This window comes from Crocuta crocuta, unplaced genomic scaffold (genome assembly GCF_008692635.1).
Source record: "Crocuta crocuta isolate KB4526 unplaced genomic scaffold, BGI_CrCroc_1.0 scaffold156, whole genome shotgun sequence".
Classification (NCBI taxonomy): domain Eukaryota; kingdom Metazoa; phylum Chordata; class Mammalia; order Carnivora; family Hyaenidae; genus Crocuta; species Crocuta crocuta.
In genome coordinates this window covers 1750634-1774233 of record NW_027531308.1, presented here as the reverse complement: position 1 = coordinate 1774233, position 23600 = coordinate 1750634, and the positions used below count along the sequence as shown (strand labels likewise).

The following is a 23600-nucleotide window of genomic DNA, read 5'->3' as shown; positions in this document are numbered from 1 at the left end:
TCTGGCTGCCGAAGGGATCTGGGTGTTTTCATAATGACTGTTGTGTTCACCTTGAAGACATTCCTGTGGACTGAGTTGAGAGGCAGGTAGAATCCTATACCAGAGACATAGAAATTGATGAGCCTATCCTATGGGCTACAAGCTCTGGTGGTCAAGCTGATAACCTACTCCGGATACCTCCAAGTCATAAATATAAGTTAGTAAGGCTGGACTGGAGGGCATCCTTTGAGATATGGTATAACAGAGAATGCTTTGGTTTAGTGAAACTAAACCTTTCATAACCACTCCCCACCATCACCAGATTGTGAATTCTTATTTTACAAGTTATAGAAATCTAATGTAGAAGACAGAGAATTTCCCAAGAGAAGTACTAAGATGTGACACAAGAGAACACACAAAGTCATGATGCATATAGTCCATGGAGACAGGCTTTATATATAATTAAAAAAAAATTCATGGGATAAAGCAACTCACACAATCCCTATTTCATAGGTGTGGCTGTTCATGTGCCATCCCTGCCATTTCTAGTGTGGCAGTGATTGGAGATGGGACAGGTAAGCAACTCCTCCCCCCAGCCGATGTCAGGAACAAGGGCCAGCTGGAGGGGAACATCAAGACCAGAGCTGGCAGTCATCTTACTCTCCCTCCTCAGAGAGGGTGAAAGCTTCATTGGAAACACGCAATTGTTCCTTGGCAGGTGCTCAGGAAAGTAAATGCTGATTCAGGTTCATTGTCCCTTCTTTTCCTGTGTCCCCCACCCCTACCCCCTNATAGTCCATGGAGACAGGCTTTATATATAATTAAAAAAAAATTCATGGGATAAAGCAACTCACACAATCCCTATTTCATAGGTGTGGCTGTTCATGTGCCATCCCTGCCATTTCTAGTGTGGCAGTGATTGGAGATGGGACAGGTAAGCAACTCCTCCCCCCAGCCGATGTCAGGAACAAGGGCCAGCTGGAGGGGAACATCAAGACCAGAGCTGGCAGTCATCTTACTTAGAGAGGGAGAAAGCTTCATTGGAAACACGCAATTGTTCCTTGGCAGGTGCTCAGGAAAGTAAATGCTGATTCAGGTTCATTGTCCCTTCTTTTCCTGTGTCCCCCACCCCTACCCCCTGCCCCTCACCACTCTCTGGCATCACGGCCTGAGGAGCTGGTTGGCTGGCTCTGTGGTGTCATATTATGAAATGTCACCTGACTTGGTACAAACAAGCCCTCACTGCTCATGGTCAGCATGGCCAGGTATGCTTTTGGGTAGTGGCCTCTGTCAACTGGCCTGATGATGCCATTAAAATAAGCTTTCCACACACAGCCTGATTATCTGTCCCACTAAATGTTTCAAGGAAAACTAAGCTTCACTGTTCTGTCAAACTGCTAGGTCTGAATCTCTTCCATGGCCTTATTTTTGGGGACACATAAAATTGCTCAGATGGAGTTTACTTTAAGGATTTAGGCCCTTCACCAAGAAATGTGAAAAGGCGAATTGTCATCCTGTCTTGCGTCTGAGAACATATTTGGCATCCCATACCCTTACGGATGAGACAGAAAAGCCCTTTTATTGGTTTTCAGACCACTGAATTCTGCTCAGAAAGCAAATGGAGAGAAGACCACAGCAGGTGAAGGCTGAGGCTGGGACAGAGGTAGGGAGGCACCATGAGGTGGAGCGGGGAGGGGATATGGGCAGGAGATAATTTCAATAGTTTGAGAGTTTGTGTTAAAACGAAGTCACAAGCATTTTCCCATTGATCAGAGATTCAGGAGACAAAACAATCAAGAGGCATCCGTGCATTCCTTGCCCTGTCTTCAGGGTGGACCAAAGTACCATCACACTAAAGTACAGATGAGAAATGCCATCAGATAATTTCTAAGAGCTCAAGGCCCCTTCAAGACTGCATGGCTGTAATGAGCATGAAACAATTCTAAACTACTGACAGCTGACCTGGTGAGAAGCAAGCTGACAGAGGGCTCAAACCCTTTCTTCTACATGGCAGAAAGAAAACAGAAAACCATGAAAGGATCCCACTTCTGGTGAAACATAAAACACACACACACACACACACACACACACACACAAAACAAAACACAGGTCCAACTGTCTAAGACTGTCTTTTAAACTCAAGGTATGAATGTTAAGCTACAGTGCTCAGAGACTGCGAGGAAAGAGGGACTTTCTTTGGCACAGACAATGCAGGAAAATTCAATTCTGTGCTTTCAGGTAGCCTCCAACCATCATTGCTCAAATTCTCCCAAGGCTAGGTACATATTCCATTCATATAACTCAGCCTTTAACAGCTAGATGGAGAGTTTATTAATTGTCTGTTTTAGGAGAGATGGGAATACAGTGGTTCGCCACTGAAGATATACTAGAGGCATGGTGCCACAGGAGCATTAAGTCATGTTTTATTGTTTTGTTTTGAATTTCTGTACTAGAATCCTACTTTAAATTCCCATCCCAACAAGCAATCTGCAGGGCCATCAAAACTAGTAGAGTAAATGTTCCTTCTCTTCCTATCTCTCCCTATAGGACCTAGCATTGAGGAGAAAGGTGAAAGCTTTCTATCAATGTTTCCTAAATTGCATGGGATTGGGAATCTTACATACCTCTACAAACTGTAGGCAAAGGCTGCACTTGTCTACAGAAAGCTGTCTGTAGTAGAAGACAATTAAGAATTGGTGGGATATCCTCTAAAAGTTTAGTATGCATCTGAATTACCAGGGGCCTCATTACAAATATAGATTCTCATGTACTAGGAAGGAGCTGGAATCTTTTTGGAATGAACTGTATTTCTCCTACAAAAGATATGTTGAAGTCCTAATCTGTAATATCTCAGAACATGACCTTATTTGGAAATGGGGTCACTGCAGATGAAATTAATAAAGATGAAGTCACACTGGGGTCAGATGGGACCCTAATCCAATGTGGCTGGTGTCCTCATAAGAAGATGTCTATGACTTTAAAAAAAAAAAAAAAAAGCCAGGAGGGTTGGGGTGCCTGCATGGCTCAGTCAGTTAAGCATCTGCCTCTTGGTTTCAGCTCAGTTCATGATCTCATGGTTTTGTGAATTCAAGCCCTGCATCGGGCCCTGGCTCACAGTGTGGAGACTGCTTGGGATTCTCTCTCTCCCTCTCTGCCCCTCCCCTGCTCGTGTGCTCTCTGAAAATAAGCAAACAAAAACAAAATGGCCATGGGAAGACACAGAGGGAGAATACCAAGTGATGACAAAGGTGGAGAATGGAATTATGCTGCTGCATCCCAAGGAATGCCAAAGACTGCCAGCCACCCACCAGAAGACAGGAAGAGGCAAAGAAGGACTCCCCTACTGGTTTCAGAGGGAGGATGGCTCTTTCCAGTACCTTCGTTTCAGACTCCTAGTCTCCAGAACTATGAGACAATCAATTTGTGATGTTTTTAGTCACCCACTTGGTCGAGGCAGGCCTAAAAAAACACCACAGGTAGGGTCTGAGAGCCTTAGGTTTCTAGCAAGCTAGTCGGTGATGCTTATGCTGCTGCCTGAGTAGTCAGTGACCTCCAATGAATGTATTATTTTGTTCACTATCACTGGCACTTAAGCACAGTGCCTGACATTAATGTATGTGTGTGTTTACAATTCCTGACTCCCAGTGTTTTCTTGACTAACCAGCTCGAAATGTGTCCCTTTCTCCATCAGTCTCTTAAAGCTGTATGCTCAGTCAAGGACAACTGCTTTCTTACTGAAGGCCAAGTCCAGGAACAGAGATGGCCATGCTGGCCTCCTAAGGATTCTAAATAACAAAGTTTGTAAGACCTTTGGACTCGCTGTTTTATCTACATTTCTCATTTAAGACCCTGAACCCACTCTCCTATATATTCTTGGTGACTCAAATAGGGCTTTTTCTCTCCACAGTTTAGAGTGTTAGGCTTTTGAAAAGAACACGTGCTAATAATTACTCCAAGCTGGGTAGTGATGATGGGCAACAGAAATCTTATTATCTTCAATGTCATCATGTGTCTTTGATATGATAATCACTGCATTCAAGATATCAGAAATGATGGATGGCCTTTGATTCAGAGTGTACCGCGATGCAAATTACCTGGCTCTTTCCCACTGCTGCTCGGATGGTGAAGAGCTGGTATAAGTGGGCACTCCTAGGTTCGGAGCCTCAAGCCACCAGGAGGCAAAATCTGTGACAAAACTCGAAGAGGAATGCTCCCTTCTCTAAGGACACCTGAGGCTACATTCTACTCTGTTAACCTTCTGGGCAACAACAGTGGACATAAGAACCACACTGCTTCTAGTAAGTTCATGGAGTTCCTTCCATAAACATCAAATGAGGATTCCAGGAAATTCTAGCAAGAGAGGCAAGATGAAAGCACAGTGTGTATATGTATTTTTAAACTGCTATGAGATTCTGTCAGGGCTTACAGTACATAACCCAGCACATTGCCCCCAGTTAGTAATCAGTCTTTAGCATTCTCCTCACGCTCATAGGGCATCCATCATAGAAAGTGAACACACACCATATCCTCCAGTCATCCATGTGACTGGAACAACAGAGTGGCCCAAAATATTTACTCACCATCATCCGTGAAGAGTGAGCCCTCACCTCCATCCAGACTAGAGTCATCAGTATATATAACCTGTGGTCTTCTCCTAGGGACAAGTCACCTCCTGATAGCACAAGTGCAACAAATACATGGTAGGTGATCTTCCCAGAGTCACCAGATGTCTGACTACTAGTCCAGTGTGCTTTCCCTTGAAGCACATCTCATTCCTGCAAGGATACATGCCCCATCGCTCATGCTGCAACAAGGCGATCGCCTCTAAAATGTGAAAATCAAAATGTGCTGGACTTCTAGGGTAGCAAAGGAAAGGCCTTTCACTTTCTTTTCTCCTGTAAAGCCAATCCAAAATCATGGGACTAAGTATCAAAAACAAAATCTACCTTCAGTGAAACTAGTAGACCCCATTCAATTCCAAAACAGAAAATGCAAAAGGCAGAAGGAGCTCAAAGAGTTGTCCATTCCATGGAACGATGGAAGGACAAACCTGGCTGCAGAGGAAGAGGGACCTTCAGACATGCACAAATGAGAGGGCTCATATGCTTGGAAAGGCAAGGGTGAGGTGGGGAGCTAAAAATAAGGGGAGTATTTAAAAGTTGGTATCTAGTGTAATTAGGCGTCAGATGTACAACCTCACCTATGTGTCCAGGAAATATGGTTTCCAGTGAAATCCAACCAGACAGACTTGGGATTCATGAACATCAGGCAGAGCAGACTGTGGGGCTGAGGTCTTGTAGTGGAATGGAGTAATTATCAAAGTTCCACATCCTTTCTTGGCTTCTCTGTCAGAACGCTAGCAGTCCGGCTGACACACCACTCCCCAACCCCAATCAGGTGCCTGGAGAAATTCCAACTGGAAAAACGGATCAGTCTAAAAGCAAAGACAAACTCTCAAATGAAATGGCTGGTCTGCAACTGTTTACCCCACCGTGAGACCCACCACCGAGCAAACCTTGTCCATTTCTACTGAGCTTCCATCCAGGTTTATCATGCCTCAGTTTTATATATGAAATAGTAGCCAAGGATTGAGAACTATTCAAGGAATCCTCTAACATAAAATACAGATGTCAGAAACAAAAAGTACTAAAAAGGGACTTGGAAGACAGAACAGAGGTAGTAAGCAAAAAACAAAACAAAACAAAACACCAGGGACCTCATTACAAATATAGATTCTCATTCACTAGGAAGGAGCTGGAATTTCCCAAAACAGGTAAAGAAACTATGATTTATTAACACAAAGTGAGGAACTACTAATACTTTTGAGGGTCTCAAGCTTCCCTACAATTTTCCTCCAAAGGACCCACTCTTCTGGTTCTACGTCTATTATTCCTTTGCTTTTATTTATTTTTTAATAAAAATCACTTTGTCACAAATGTATGATCCCATAAACTTTGTAGGTTTCCATATTTTTGACCTTCAGACCAATGAGATCATTCATGACTTTTTCCACTCAACATGTTGTTTAGAAATCATCAATGCGGATGCACATAGCTACAACCTACCTCTTTTTCAAAGCTGGATAGTTTCTATTAATGGACTTGATCTCAGTCCATTCATCTACTCTAATGAAAGTGTCATTTTTAGATTTTTGGTATTATAAACATAACTTTTACAAACATTCTCATGGGAGTCTCCTGGTACAAATGTGAAGATTGAACAGAGGGTATACACATGTTCGCATGAACTAGATAAAGCCAAATTGCTTTCCAAGTAAATGGAACTGACCATCCAATTAGCATAATGAGGATTCCTACCATTCCACACCCTCCCAATATTTCACAGTTAGACTTACTAACTGGCTTTTTGCCAAGCTGGTGGGTCCAAAATGAGATTGCTGCATTTCCTAGCAGCTGACTTGTTGATTATCTCTTCACATGTTTACTGATCATTCATTCCATGACAAGCCTCTTCACGTCTTTTGCCTATCTTTCTAATAACAGAAGGTGATCAATTTGTCATTGATCAGTAAAAATTCTACATGTATTTTTGACAGTAATTCTTCTTCAGTTATACATGTTATGAATGTCTTTCCCAAGCTTGTGGCTTATCTTTTCATATTCTTTGTGGTATCTTTTGATGAACAAGAGTTTTTTACTTTAAGGTACATATTTCTTATTTGATTTATGTTTTTTTGTGTCTTTTCCATGTGAGGTTAAAAGATATGCTCCTATATTCTTTTTTAAAAACTATTAACTTTTTCCTTTCATGTACTTGATACATCTGGAACTGATTTTGATTCATGATGTGAGGGAGGGATCTATTTTCTTTCTTTTGGGCCATATATTCAACATTTAAAATATTTTTTAACAGTCAATTTTACTCTCTGTTCTGAAATACCACATTTATCACATACTAGTTTGCATATATACATTGATTGATCTTCCTTCTGAACCCTTTAATTCTTTCCATTAATTAATTCTTTCCATTAATCTTTGATTTGTTTGTTTTCTGGGCCAATTATTACCGTTTCATAACGACTTTATTTTTCTTGATATGAGGTATAAGTATCCTCTGGATTTTTCTTTTTCAGATTTTTTTATCTTTTGGAATTTTATGTTTCTTACTCCCTTGCTTTTTTAAAAAATAATTTTGCCATAAATGCAAAACTCAGCTTTTCATGTGTTTAGCTGCAGACCAGTGGAATCATTTTTTGTGACTTTTTCACTAAGCATCACATTTAAGGTTATTTTTGTAAGGTTATTTTTGAACATTTGCTCTTCCACACAATTTTTTAGAATAAGCTTGTCAGATTCCAAACAATCTTCTTTAGATTTTGATTGGAAAATTTTGATTCAAATTTCAAAAATTGATTTTGAAACTAGAAATCAATTTGGCATTAACTGACATCTTTACAATATTGACTTTCCCATTCATAAGATCTCTTCTTTTATTTAGGTTAACTTTAATGATTTCAATATAGGAATTTTTATTCACTGCTGGATTCAATCCTCTGTTTACGATCTTCACATCTGTCTTAGAGAAACTGGCCTGTAATGTTTCTTTTACCTCCTGTCTCTGTCTGATAGTGCCATCAAAACTATATACCAGCTTATTTTCTATTTCCCCAAAGTATTTTGTGTAAGAAGGAAATGTTTGTTGTAATCAAACCATCTGGTCTCTGCAGGAAAATTTTAAACAACCAATCCAATTTCCTTAGTATTTATAGGCATTCAGGTATTCTGTTTCTTCTTGACTCTATTTTGGTAATTTGTATTTTTCTAGGAAGTTGTTTATTTCATGTTCTTTAATTGCCAAAAGTTTGCTCATGCTATTCTCTTATATCTTATACATTTCTACTGTATCTTGTAGTTACTTTTACTTTCCTAATATTTTTATATGTTTGTTTTCTAAATCTTGCCAAAAGTGTATGGATTTTATTATTGTTTTCCAAGAACTTTTAACCTTATTGATCTTCTGTACTGTGTTTTAAAACTTCTTTTAGGGGCACCTGGGTTGCTCAGTTGGGTAAGTGTCTGACTCTTGATTTCGGCTCAGGTCATGAGGTCATGGTTTGTGAGATCGAGCCTTGAGTCGACCCCCATGTCAGTAAGAGCAGAGCCTTCTGGAGATCCTCTCTTTCCCTCTCTCTCCGTCCCTCTCCTGCTCACTTTGTGTACTCTCTCTCTCTCAAAGTAAATAAGCATTTAAAAAAACAAAGTAAAATTTCTTTTAAATTCCCATTCTTATCTTTTAAAATGTAATATCTGGTTGAACCATATCAAATTGTAATATTTGATCACAGTTGACCTCAAAAAATGGCTTTTGTCATTTCACCTAACATTTTCTTCTTTTTTTCCTTTTTCTAGCAATTAATTTTGGAAGCTAACTTATTTTTGAGCTATTTCTTTCCTAATAAAAACACTCGTGACCATGTATTTTAGCTGTATCCTAGGAGTGTTGATAAGCCATATTTTTATTTTTTGAGTTACAGTGTTTTCTGAGTCCCATTATAACTTCTTTCTTGATCCATGAGTTATTTACAGGAATGTAAATTTTAAAAGGCAAGGAGTTTTTTGTTATTGACATACTGAAGTTGTCTTTCTGTTGATTTATAATTTCACCTTAATCAGAGGTGTGGGCTATTGAAAAACTGCTTGAAATTTATTGATATTTGCAGGACCTTTTCATTTTTCAAAGTTTTTGAATTCTGCCTAACTGTTAAAGTTATACCCATATATTATGTTGGTGAACATTAATAAATGATTCCGTATATTTCGTTAATATGGAAGCTAACCTAAAATATCATACTTTGAGTTCCTTCATGACCTAAATCAGCCATTCTAGATGTGTTTTTATTTATTTGTAGCTTACCATGTTCTGAAAGGATTCAAGGAGCCCCTGCCAACAGCTGGCAAACTTAAAATTGTACCACAAACACAGATTATCGTGAAAGCCAAATAAAAATAGTACTAGAAAACGGAGACAAATTTTATCACCTTTTTGTTTTATTACGCTGCCTTCTCTTGGCACACCTTGAGGACATTCATCTCAGAGCGTCCAGCTTAAATCCCTATCTTTGAATTATGTAGTTGTGTCCCAGTAGGATGCACAAAGAAAGGATTGAGTAAAACAGACCTCCTGTAGCTCTCTGGGGGCTCAGAAGCCATCACTGAGTGAGAAACGGGGCCTCTGGTTGAGTCCAACTTTCTGTTCTCCTTTAGTGGTGGCACTAGAGGATTCTCACTGCTCTTATTCCTCCTCCTCATGGTAATGTTGATGGCGGTGATAGCATGGCGGGAGCAGCAAGCATTTGTGCATGAGGCACAAAGCTAAACACCCTTTCGCGGAGGTACTGTTACTATTCTCAGTTCACAGAGGAGGAAACTGTCCAAAGTAGCCTTCGAAAGATGAAGGCACTTGCCCCATGAATAAAGTGATGACTTAGAAAGAGACCCAGGTTGAACCACTCCCTTACCACCTTCTGTCCTCAGACTAGCTGCGGCTCTCGGTGCAGGGTGTGCTGGAGGAAGCAGCTGGGCAGGGTTCAGGCTTCTGACAGCCTTGCCCCTGGCTTCCTGGTGGCTGGGGGCGAAAACCAAGATCTCAGCTGACAGGACTCACAGACCAGTGCAGGGGGTTTGTACCCATCTCCTTCTACATACGTGTACCTTTAGCCTCAGACCCTTACCTCTTCCTTTGGTGGCACATGAATGGCTGCCATCCTTGAGAGCTGAGTTGTTCGGATATCTCCACACCACAAGAGAATACATAATAGACAAAAAAGATGTCACAGGGTCCCAGTTTCTCCAAGGTCTTACTAAATCAGTCTAAACATCCTACGCTTTGGACATTCTGTTGCTACATTCTGAATCACATTCTTCCCTAAGCAACCATCTCAATCTCTCATTTTTTCCATTAGTAAGATGATTATAGTACAGAGTGATCTATAATGAGCCCCAGCTCAAGTAATGTGGCTTTCAGTTGGCTACATTTTAAATAAATCTTTCTTTGTTAATTAATGCACCTTATTCCAGTGTTGTAAGCAACATTTGTGTTCTGAAATTAGACAGGGTAGAAGAGAACCACGCCCAGAGTAGAGGATCCAAAATCCTCAAAATCAATATGAATGCAATAACCACTGGAAAGCAAAGTTTTAAAGTTAGTTTTTGTGCTTGCTGTACATTAAGGAAGTTGTACTAGAGTCTACAAGGGAGTAAAAAGTGATGTGATAATTAGGTCATGAATTAACCCCCTGGAACTTGCAGCTCTAAATTATTTTTAAAGACCCCCTTCTCACCTCCTAGGATATTTTGCGCATGCAAAATGCCTAATTGACTAATACGGTACCTAGCATAAAAGCTAATTAATGAAAATGAAAACACTAAAACTCAGGTTATTTAGGAACCAGAGCCTGGAGCCAGATCCCAATTAAACCACTCTTGGGTGGAGGAAGGGATGGAAATGCCCAGTAGGTTCCATCTGGCTGTTTCGGTGGGTCAACCTAGAGCCTCGTGTTCTTTTCCAGTCAGCCTTTCCACTCTCTCCTTTCCATTGCAGTGAGGCGCTAAGGACAGTCCTCCTAACGCAGCAGCACCGGGGAACTCCCAGGCTCTCCCACTAACATGTAAGGGGCTTGGCAGCTAAGGCATCTAGCTGGGAGCTAGCATGATTCGCTAGCTCTTCTCAGCCCAATCCCTTTTGTCATTCATTCCACCGGAGGGGCCCCTAACCTTCCAATCTCATTTGTACCCCACCCAGGAGATCTGATAATGGTCCTGGCAGAGCTGTGGCTTTTCATAACTTCTGGCAGGGGCCTCGCTGACCCATAACATGGCTACACACATGATTTCTTCTCATACTGTCTCTGTAAATTGACCATGGCTAACCTTGCTGCCTTAATCAGATCAATCAGAATAACACTGCTTTAGCTGCTGCACGCTGGCAACCTCCTGGGCTGAGGCGTGACTCAGAGTCAGGCTCAGATACCGAAAGGCAGGCAGGTTTTTGAGTTTCTAGTGGTCTCAGGTTTCCTTTGCTTTTATCACAGTTGGTGAGCTTTGTAAGGCCCTGTGTTTACAGCCATGCAAATTAGCCTCAGCTGGAGAGAAATCAGGTCAGGCCTAACTATAATCAAGCTCTGGGCCAGAAGGTATTTTATCAAAAATGGAAAGTGTGGCCATAGTAGTGGGGTCACGCCAGACTGTCCTGAGAAACTCGTGGACGGCTTTGTCTGATATAACCTGAAAGTACGGCTTGGACGCTGGACCCTGGAAACTCAGAGAGACAGAAAAGGACAGAATGGCGAAGGGCCACACCAGCCGATGGGCGCTGGCCAGCTTGACCCATGGTTGATGCTGCCAAATGCATTTTTGGATAAGTAGAGACAAGTGCGAGAAGGGAAACATGGAATCTCTGATGGAAGAAAACTGTGGTGTGAGGCCGGTTTGCCTTATATCCCATGTTACTCATTGATGAAGCAAGGGCCTAATTTGCAATTTCTTTCTACTCACACACTTGTATACACTCAGTGTTAAAATGTGTGTGAAGAGGTCCCCACACAGATGTGATCTAATAGTTTGCATCTGGAAAGCATCTTTAACAACCTACACCATGGATGCCCCACCAGTTACAGAAACTAAGGCCACAGAGGTTACGTGACTGGACACAAAGCAACTGCTATCTACTTACCTTTAAGACAAGATCTCTGGTGCCTTCCCACTGCTGTCTTGCCCATCATATTCCCTGTCCTTCAATACCCCAGGACATAAAGAAACTTGCTTTATTTTAAAAGAATTCTCTAGGACATGTATGTCTCTTAAGATTGGGGGCTACTGACAATTATTCCCTGAGCTTCTGCACATCTATGATTCATATAACGTGGCATGATGGTGTCAAGCAGCTCGATCTATCAGACGGTGCCTGGGTCCGAGCACGGAGATGTTGGTTCCCACGTAATTCCCTTGTCTATCTTCTAATAATAAGTAAAACCAAAGTGGTGGGTTTTGAGTGTTCCTATTTGCAAAGTGAAAGTAAAGTCATGACCAGGTCATTGTAATTCATCAAATTAAAGTTCGCATCTTTTGACAGATGAGACCTAAGACCCAGAAAATTTAAAGATGTTGCCCGTGATTCAGTAGTCGGTTGAGGTCAGAGCCAGAAGTAGAAACCAGGTCTATGGACAGCAAAGCCGGTGCTTCCTTCACTAAACAATGACCAGGGAATGAAACTCAGCCTTCTGCAAGTGAACCTGAAGTCAGAACTTGTAGTTCAATTTAGACCAACAGACCATTTGTCAAATAATTAAGAGCACAAGCTCTGGGGTTGTTGTTCGATTCATTTCCTTACCACTTAAGGGTTGTGCGATGCTGGGCAAGTATGGTAATCCCTCTATGCTGAAGCCTACTCACCCACAAAATTGGAATAGTAATAGTAACCATCTTACTAGGTGCTTGTTATTCTTAAAGAAGTTAATACATGCTCAGTCGCTAATCAAAAACCACTTACTTAGCATTAACTGTTATCGTCGCTACTGAAATCTTTGTCATCTTCACTTGACAGACATTACATAAATGCAAGGAATTACTAAGCCTGATTTCTGTCCGTTATCAAGCATGTGCCTGGGAAAACACATGTATGCACGGTGTATACTGGAGATGTGTGCACTTTGCAAAGCATTTATGAGTTTAGCTGAGAAAGCATCCCCAGTGTCCTGATTTTGTGACTTAAATACACATATAAGGTCTTTGCCTGTCCTTGTTATAGCCTCACATTCTTCTAGCTCCAAAGTGGAGGCCAGAGGAGTCGCTGCATTGGCACTCGGCCCTAAATTGCTGTCAAGCTCCAGCTCCAGCTTACATCCCAATCTTAGTCTTACAATTAAGCATAAATGAATGAGGTCCACAAAAATATATGTAAGAATTCAAAACTTTCTTCAACCAAGAGGAAAGATAGATACTTTTAAGAAATATAAATATTTAGGGGCTCCTGGATGGCTCACTTGGTTAAGCATCTGACTTTTTTGGTTTTGGATCAGGTCACAATCTCATGATTTGTGAGTTCAAGCCCCATGTCAGGGCTGTGTGCTGGCAGTGGAAAACCTACTTGGGATTCTCTCTCTCTGCCTCTCTCTGACCCTTCCCACCTCCTCTCAAAATAAATAAACATTAAAATACATATACATAGAATGATTCTCTCATAACCTATCTTGTAATAGCCAATGTTTTTGTTTTTTAAAACAAAATCTATATTCAAATAAATCTTCACTCCCTTTAGATATGGAAGATTTAAACAATTCTGTGTGTGTGTGTGTGTGTGTGTGTCTTGTGGAGGTGATTCCAGGATCAGTTACAAAAGGGCTAAGTCTGCTACTTCATGCATTTTTATACTGCAATCATTCATTCTAAGCACAGGAACTATGTCAAATAATTGTTTCTATTCTGCTAATACCTACAAGCATTTCTAATATGGACTTGGCTCCCAATACTTGTCATCTTATCGTGTGGATAATTTGCTCTCAGGGTCCACAATGAAGAGAATTAACATGGCTCAGGGAGGTGCTGAGGGGCAGTTATTCTCTTATAGCTTCTGCTGCTTCCTGTTCCAAGAAGCCAATTTAGCGCTGTATCTCGGCATTCTAAGATGCCCTCTTGTGGTTGGGGCAGGGTATGACCATCCTAAGGATACTACAGTTGGCTTGAGGTACAAGTCCAGATTGTTACTGTTTTAACAGCCAACAGAGAAATACAGTTGAACTCCAAGAATAATATTCAGATTTAACATTCTGAAAGAATCATTGATATCCATACTTGACAAGCCCTAGTCACCTTTTTTTTTTTTTTTTTAAATAAGTAAATAAAGTAAAAGTACAACTTAACTTTTTGGGCCACCTTATTTCCAAATAAAATTTGCAAGGCAGAACATTTGTAAACGAGTGCCTGTCATGGAATAGAAGCTCCTGTTTGCTTTTGGTAGGTCTGGCCAGTCAGCAGCCATTAAGCTGAAGAACAGGGAAGCCCTTATCATTCCAGCTATCACTCAAGGAATCTGGACACAGCACTAATGACCTCGAGGTCATATATTGGTGCAATCAACACATGGGCAAGATAGTTCACTCATTTCTACATATGATAACCCCATAACCTCACTGCTCAGTTTTCAAACACATGAGAAATATAAGGGGTTGGCAAATCATCCCCACTCCTCGGGGGGAAATCATGCACATACCTTACTGAGGCAGCCCAGAGAAATTATCTGTATACAAAAGCTGAAATTATATAAACTTGGAAGGCAACAGGTTATGAAAACCCTATAAATTTATGTTTGCGCTTCCAAACAATGTTCTTCTTCCACCCTTCTCCCCTCCCTGCCAAACTGAGACACCAAGTCTGGGAGTTGAGAATTACAGCCATGATCCTCGCCAAAGTGACCAAATTACAACTGAAGGCTCTTGGCTCCAGGAAGTTTCAACAGACTAGCGTCTGCTGAACCATCACAACCCGTCCCCGGCCGCCCTCCGCCACCCCAAAGTGCTCAGGGAATAGCCTTTATCTCATTAATTCTTAAGAAGTCTCTATGAAAAAGGCAGAGGGAAAGGATTTTATGTAACCTACAGAGGAGGGAAGAAGCGCAGAGATTATTTATAATTCAAAGTGAGATCGTGGCATTTCAAGAGAGGAAGAACGGTGACAGGCTGTGCTGATTTCTGAGAGTTGGAGGGTGAGTTTGGGAAGCAACTGGAAAGTGTATCAAAGCAACAACTTCCCCAACAGGTACCAGGAGGAAGACTCCCAGACAATGGAGGCAGATTCCTGGCTCTGCGTCAAGGTGCTGAGCTACCTTTCCCAGGAACAAATGTAACTTGGAGACCGTAGAAGTATGGCACAGTGACAGTGGAAACTCTGTTCTACGGTGCAAAAGACTGTACAAACCAATGTAAGATGAACTACCAGATGTCTGCGTGTGTCATTAAGGGAAGTTGTAGAAGTCTATGAATCCTGGAAAACAGGAATGGTCTAGAGATGACCAGGAATGGACGTACTAATGTTTTAAGACTCCTCAACAACCTCGGGAATCAATGACATTCAAGAATTTCTTCATAAAACGTTCTCATTAGTTCATAAACTAAGACTACTAATGCACAGTTCTAGGAAATAAAGTACTTTCATAAGCATGATTTCATTTCATCCTCATGACAAGCCTGTAAAGAGTTGCTATTCTCCATTTTATAGAAAAGGAAATCTATGGGGAAAGTGAAATAATATGCTCTGAGGTTATCAGGGCCCCCTCCCCCCGGCAAAAAAATAAATAGGAGCCGGTACTGAGTGTTGGTGGTGCTAAAAGGAGCTGACATTTGCAGCTTCCATTCTCAATTTGGTGACTGCCATGTCAAAGTGGCAGCACGGTCTGATGGTCTGGTGTCACAAATGAGGTTGGCACATGCCTGAGTATGGAATAACAATCTGTGTTTGTATTACAGCTAATATTTATTTATTTATTTAACATTTTTATTCATTCTTGAGAGACAGAGAGAAACAGAGCACGAGAGGGGGAGGGGCAGACAGAAAGGGAGACACAGAATCCAAATCAGGCTCCAGGTGCTGAGGTGTCAGCACAGAGCCCAACACGGGGCTTGAACCCATGAACTGTGAGATCATGACCTGAGCTGAAGTCTAGTGCTTAACTGACCGAGCCACCCAGCCGTCCCTACAGCTAATATTTACAATAGTTGGTAGAGTTAAAGGAAAACAATATATCTACGTATATTGTCGTTGGAGTGATACCTAAAGCATCTTTTTGGTCTAAGATTTACCTTCCAGGGGCGCCTGGGTGGCTCAGTCGGTTGGGTGTCCGACTTCGGCTCAGGTTATGATTTCACGGTTTGTGGGTTCGAGCCCCACATCGGGCTCTGTGCTGATAGCCAGCTCAGAGCCTGGAGACTGTTTCAGATTCTGTGTCCCCCTCTCTCTCTGACCCTCTCCTGCTCACACTGTCTGTCTCTCTCTTCCAGAAATAAATAAAACATTTAAAAAAATTTTTTTAAGGTTTGCCTTTCTGCTGAAAGATTGACTTTGAAACAAAAAAACTTGGGATAATTTCACAATGTAGGAAATACTTTGGATTTGTACAAGTGTGGCTGTATTCTGTTGATTTTAATAATGGCTACTCTCATTTATAGATGTCAGCTTATTCATCCCAATAAAATCTGACCATTGTTGATGAGGCAAACTCATGTTTAAATTAAGGGGAACTGAAGACACATCCTGAGGCTCTTGTACATTCTCTCAAGTGTCTGTCACTATTAATACCTTCCCAGTTATAAGTGTGCAAACACTTGAAGTCATGTCATCTTCCTAGGCCTCAGTTTCTCGTGTGCCAAATGAGGGTACTGAATTCAATGACTGGTAAGGTGCCTTCTAATTTTCAGATTAGAAGATACTATAGAACAGAATCCCTGCCCAATTGAAGAGTATATGCATCTGTTTACTGATAGCCACTGCCAGCGATGAGACCTTCAGATGCTCCTATAGAAGATGAAATAGAAACCAGTATCTGAGTTCGAGTTCAGCATAATCTGGAAAATTCTGACTGTTCTTCCTGACCTAGAAATGCAGCCGCACGGTGGAAGGAAGATGGGCTCCACTTAAGAGGTATTCATATGAGGGTCTCCATGTTGGCTGAGCCCCTACAGCCAAGATTCAGAATGCTCGAGTTTCAAGTCTCCAACATATGCTCCCTCCAATCACTATAAATAAGACCGATTTGGCCAGTGTTCCTCCTGGTCACCTTGTGCAGGAATCATGCTGTGGTTAGGCTGATGAAGCTGGCCTCTGATGCTGAAACTCCCCAGCTGCTCAAAACCTCTGTGATTTAGTTTTACTTTCATTTTAAGAGAAACAATCAAACAAAGAAACCTGGCTCTCAGAGGAGACCAAGGAATCCATCTTGATGTGTGAAATCTGACCACGGGCACAGAGAGAAGGCTCATCAGGGACAGGCTTAGAGCTTTCTGGCATGGATCCAGCTCATTTTTTTTAGTTTAAAACTTAAAATCTCAGCCCTAATGTAACCCACCAGTGCACCGGATACCCCAACCAGTCTCAGGACCAGAAAGCCCAGTCGATGCACATGCTTGCCTCCACCTCACGAGAAACATGGAGACTATACATGTGCACAGATCCTACGGGATGCCGGCCACCTCGCTGCTCAGAAAGATTAAAAAGTTCAAATGAAGGGTATTTCCCCCCTCAGACAGGGAAGCAAAATAAACATATCAAGCACTAACTGCCTTAGTAGAAATCCTCTGTTGAATAGGCAAACAATTATGAGATAAGAAATAAGAATAAACAACCAAATGCTTCGATGTTTTAAAAAAACAAATTCTTTGATGTTTTAAAAATACTCATTTACCAAAACAGAAATAATTAGTTTTATGAGTAAATAACATGTTACCAAGCATCCAGAGGGAGGAACAGAAGGGGTAGGACCAATCCGGGAAGAAAGAGAGGACGAGTCAGTTCATGTGATACTGTGTAAGAAAACATTCAGGGGCATTCCTGGGTTAACCACAAGAGGCTCCCTGGAAGAGGCAAACCGAGGCTAGCTTTGGAATACAGAGCTGCTTCTTTGGCCTTTCATACAGAAGCAGTAGTCTTCTGTGTCTATGGATGGGATTTAATACACCAGCTGGCCCTTAAAGCACACTTATTTCCATCTTGTATGAATCTCACTGCATGCGAATACATTGTATTAGCTGACTTCTTACCAGTAACTAATAGTTTTATTAGAAAACTTTGAAATGTTTCATGCAATATGTCCTCTTAAAAGAGTTGGTCTGCTTTTTAGTTATTTTTAGTGTCACATTTTTCCTTTTTTTAAAATTAATTAATTTATTTTGAGAGAGAGAGAGAGAGAGAGGGAACACACATGGGTTGGGGAGGAGGGCAGAGAGAGAGGGAGAGGGAGAGGGAGAGGATCCCAAGCAGGCTCCGCATTGTCAGCACAGAGCCCAACGTGGGGCTCAAACTCAGGAACCATGAGATCATGACCTGAGCCAAAATCAAGAGTTGGACATAACCAACTAAGCCACCCAGGCTCTTCTCTGTCACGTTTTTCTCATGAAAACGCAATTCCAATGAACCTGACAGGTGAAAAACTCTGATCACAATTTTCATTCATAATTCAAGTCAGTGGGAGAAGCTGATTTGATTAACAGAAAACTGGATTCAGGTATTGGTCATATTTTCCCCTGTAAGGGACACTGATTTCCTAATCATAATGTTACTTGAGATAGGAACCGATGGATGAAGCCCGCTCTATAACTTAAGAATAAAGGGTTCATGATAATATCATTCATTATTACACCTTTCAAAACATTTCCTTCAAAATCTCTCTGATTCAATTTCAAAACATCCTTGTGGGTCAGGTAGACTCAGAGATCGTTAATCTTGTTTTAAAGAAAAGGAAAAATATGGCTTAGAGAACACAGACAAGCAGCCCAAACTCACAGAGCAAACCAATAGCAGAACCGTAGATGTACTGCACTGTCTCCTCGGCATCATCTATGCTATTATCAAAACGCTAATGCCGAGAGATCACGGCAATGACTTCAACAGTAATGTAACAAGAGTAGCCGTCATTTGTTGTGGGATGATTGTGTCAAGAACTGTGCTGAGCATGACATATCAATGACCTCATTTAACAACTACTTACAATAACTACTTACAATAACAAAAACTATGAGGAGTCATTATCTCATGTTACAGTGAGGGGATGGAGGCAAAGAGAGGAAGAACTTTGAGCCAGGTTGCACAGCTGGTACACGGCTCAGCTGCTATTCAGCTTCACATCTGCCTGATCGCTTGGGGAATCTTGAACTTGCTGTCCGATGTAAGGCTGGCGGCCTCTGACGTCAAGTCCTCTGGTCTTTGCTTAGAAGTCAACTTCTCCAAGAGAACTATTTTGAGCGCTCCATTTAACACTGCAGCCCCGCCCCCACCCTGCCAAAATCCATCTTCCTTACCCTGCTCTACCACATGGTTCAGTGTTTTGTTAGTAATGCTGACTGTTAATGTAAGTGCCACAGGGCACGCGTCTTTGGGGTTTTCTCACCAACATTTCCCAGACTGTGCTATCCAATAAAACTTTTTATAACGACAACGTTTTTCATCTGTGCTATATGGTAGCCGCCAGCCGTAAAAACAAAACTGGAAAGTGGCAAGTGCCACTGAAGGCCTGAATTTTTATCTTACTGCGCTACTCAAATTTAAACAGCCGCATAGGCCTAATGGCTACAACAGTGGACCACATGGGCCTAGAGCAAAACCTGGCATAAATACACTCCCTGTAAACATTTGGGAAATGGATGGATTTATACGTAAATGAATGAGTAAGATGTTTTCCATATAACATACACACTACATTCCCTAAACACAAATTAAATTTTGTATTTTTTCAACAGAATAGCTGGAAAAAAGTCCAGATTAAATTAAGAAAATAGCTTGAAAATTCAGGTACGACTGAAAGAATAAGCGCAGATTTCTCTAGCTACTGACTTCATTTTTGTCATCAGTGACTTAAAACCTTCAAAAACATTTTTAGAGAACAGAGAGATAGCAAACCACCAGCACATAATGAATTCCCACATATGACAAAAAATACAATTACTATAGTCACCCATTACCTTTTTGACCTTATTCTTTTTCTCATAGGTCTCTGACAGAGGTTTTTTCTTCTGCTGAGTTGTGTCTTTGGAGAATAAATACTCAAATTCACTAGTATCCCGAATATCAGGTTCTTCTAAGGAATCCCATAAGGTTGGTGTAGCATTTTGGCTTAAAAGAAAAAATGACAAGTTAAATATTAGAATCAAATCAGATGAGAACAGAATACATAAAACCTCTAATTCACTTTGACTCATTTAAAATATATATGTGTGTGTATATACATATGTATTTGTGTGCTTTGTGTGTGTAAATATACATATATTATATATATCCTAATATATATAAGATATATATATCCTAATAAAATATATTATATATATTATATGTATTATATATATCCTAATAAAACTGGAAGAAAAGCTTTTTGTGCTATACCTTTTTTTTAAAAGTCAAAATATACCATAGAACATCATAGCCAACACACATTTCTAAAATTGAATGATCATTAGATGCAATCAAAGAGAGAAAGATCTAGAGAAAACATGCAGGACCAGAAATCCTGGGATTCACATAATTGAGGCCATGTAAGGTGTTTCTCTCTCAGTCTGTGGCATTTCCATGATGGGTAAAAACGGGCATCATGGCAAGCTAAAAAGATAACCATTGGCACATTTATGCTATAATTATTTTTTTAAATTATTTTTTTAGAGAGCGAGCGAGCAAGTTAGCGAGAGGGGGAGAGGGACAGAAAGAGAAAGGGACCATGCCCAGCACAGAGCCCAAAGGAGGGCTTGATCCCATGACCCTGGAATCACTACCTGAGCCAAAATCAAGAGTCAGATGCTCAACTGACTGAGCCACCCAGGCGCCCCATTAATGGGATGATTCTGAATAACAATTCTTGAACAGAAAAAAATTCTTCACCTTCTCCTAAGGTAAAGATTTACCTTCTTGTTGGACTTCTAATACTTTTAAAAATGGTTTTCAGGATTAGCTTGGGCCAACTGAGGGCAGGACCCATCATTTGTGAACAGACTAAGGTCATTTAGAAATACTTGATTTATAATAGTCCACCCCAGTGACAGTATTAACAATGAAAACAAACCAAAAAATCTCTCCTGAACGAGTCCCCACAGGGATTTCAGCTAAAGTAGTCATGGGGAGGAGGCTTTGCTTTTGTTTTTTGCCTTTTTTTTTTTTTTGTCTTCAAATAACAGGGGCATCCTAGTTTTGAAACAAAGACAAGGAAGAAGATATAAGAAATCAGGTATAGAAAACCTGCCTCTGTGAGTGGACGCAGAGGGGTTACCAACCAGGCTTCCGTTAGTTAGAACACATTTTCCCCCAAGTGTCTCCTTTCTTATTTTTAAATATGTTTAATACCCATGGACAGACAAACATACTGTTTCATCTACACACTGTTTTTCAAACATATGAATATATATTATGATCCAGAATATTTGTAAGTACTCACAAATATTTTTTAATGTGTATTTTCTCCATCAATGAAAACTAAAAACTATTATTATATGGGATGGTCCATACAATTTTTGATGCTAAAAGGCAATTTTCACATTCAAAACAGGAGGGAAAATGGACTTCTCAGACTCGGGTGTTCACATTTTGCTACATGTCTACCTTTCCCGTTAAATATGAACATCATGATCTGTCCAGACTCACTTCTCTCCACTTTATAATTTTTCTAATATAATATTTGAACCATTTAAGAGTATATACATGTGACATGTACAGCATATAACAGTATAGTGAATACCTGTAAAATCATCACCCAAGAGCTAGAAACTTTCCAATGAAGTACATCCATCCTTGTGCTCCCCCCTCAGACATCCCCCTACCCCCCGCCACTCACTCAACTCCCATTTGAAACAGGAACACCATTAACATCAAGGGCTTATCGCTAGCTGCACTAAGGAAGGGGGATCTCAATGGCTGAAAAGAGCCAAGGGATTTTGGAGCATGCAGCCTGGTAAGGGCTGCTGGTCTGGGCCCCAGGGAGGTTCTGGGAGGATGAGGAGAGGGTGTGCAGAAGGAGATGGTGTGATGCATAAGGGAGATTGTTCAGACCCATCCATCCCCCACCCCTTCCCCATCAGTGCACCTGCACTGCTTAGCCCCAGCTCCAAGGACTCTGAGCTCACGATAGCATGACTAGTGCTGCCACTCACTCCTATTCTAGAGTAAACCGGCTTTGACAGGTTGTACACTTCACTACCATTTACTACACTTTTACTACACATCGTTTCTATGGGAAAAGGCATTTCCAATAATGAATAGAAGACCTCTGGAATACTACCTCTCAGTGAGTTGGGGACAGTTGGCATTTGGTGGAGGAGTAACAGGGACTTGCTCACAATAGACCATCTCATTTGCTATAACGGTGAACTCCTTTTCCATCACTGAATGTACAATTCTAGCTCAAGAGAAGAGGAAGAGGAAGGCAGGAGGAGGAGGAGGTAGGAAGAAAGATTGGGGAGGGGGGAAATGTTGGAGGAGGAGGGAGAAATGGAGGGAGAAGGGGAAGATACTCACAAGGAAGACTGACATTTATTAGGAAACCGAAAAAGTAGATAGATGAGGATTTCTTTTCCTTTAACTAAACATCTCTTTCCTATTCTAGAAACAAGAACACAGACACCAAAGAATGCAAAATGGCAAAAGTTCAAAACCAGCTCATGTTTGGGGTGTCTGAGTGGTTCGGTTGGTTGAGTGTCCGGCTCTTGGTTTTAGTTCAGGTCATGATCTTGTGGTTCATGAGTCTGAGCCCCACGTTGGACTCTGTGCTGGCATCGTGGAGGCTACTTGAGATTCTCTCTCTTCCCCCCTCTCTGCCCCTCCCCCACCTGAGCTCTCTCTGCCTCTCAAAAATTAAAAATTAAAAAAAAAAGTTCACGCGAGTAGTGAAAAGCAATCTAGGTGGATGAGAGGCAGTGCACATACAACAGAAAAAAAAACACATTTTACTCCTGGTTCCCCAGAAGACCAAGACCAAGAGCAAAATTTGTCATGCATCCATTACACAAAGTGCTTACCCTCTGGTTGTACAAAATACTAAAATACCATTTCTTCTCTTTGCAAGCAAGGCACCCCAAACAATTTTAGTTTTGTACATGAGCAAAATGCTACACAGAATCTTTACAGCCTCTTAGTTTAAAAGAAGTACTCATGCTCTGAGGGTACAAAATCACCTTGAGGGACCCATGGTAAGAGAGACTAAATGTGTGGAGGGGCAGGAAGTGGCCATGTTGCTGTCTTCTTGCAGCAAAGTCAGTACATTCACCTACATTTCATTTTGCTCAACACTGAAGCCCTAAACTTATAGTGAAACTAATAAGGGCTTGAGAACTGAATTGTTTTCTTTCTCAAAATGGCCAACTACATAAGGAGGGAAAACGTAATGATTGTCTCCAGCTTGACTTTGTCCTATCTTGAATAGTGAGCCAGGGGCCCGTATCCCAGTGGTACTGTTAGATCACCACTGTGGTCTGGGATGTTGGTAGCTTATGAAATCTTGAGGGGAATGGAGGAGAGACAGGCTAGCGAGGCAGGTGTGGATCAGCTGCACGTGCTGTCAGAACACACTTCCCCAGGGCTGACAGGTGGGATGCATCACCTTGGAATGTCTGTACATTAATTTGAGAACATTAATAAGGGAACAAAACTTGAAATAAATATTCTGGGAAACTATTTCTTAGGAAATGTCCTCTGAGTCTTGAATGGGACAAAAGGAATAAAAGGAAGAATAGTACTTTAGGTAATCGTTAGGAGCTATTTCAGGATCTCTTCTCCCTGTCCCCCTTTAATGATTCCATTGGGAAATAATAAAGTATCAATGTTTTAAAAAAGTAACAGGATTTCCCACACATGAATTCTTGGTCCTTATTCTTTGGTTAGAGGAAAGGGGCCAAGATGAAGCACATAATCAACTTAGTTCACCAC

General features: G+C 41.1%; 1 protein-coding gene across 1 annotated transcript in view; it reads right to left on the bottom strand.

Moving 5' to 3' along the window:
• The window catches only part of FMN1 (formin 1), a 286938-nt gene that overhangs the window by 168788 nt on the left and 94550 nt on the right, over window positions 1-23600 (bottom strand). Inside the window, 1 exon segment of the mRNA XM_077771645.1 lies at window positions 19661-19811. Within this exon segment, the coding sequence (XP_077627771.1) occupies window positions 19661-19811 (151 nt within the window).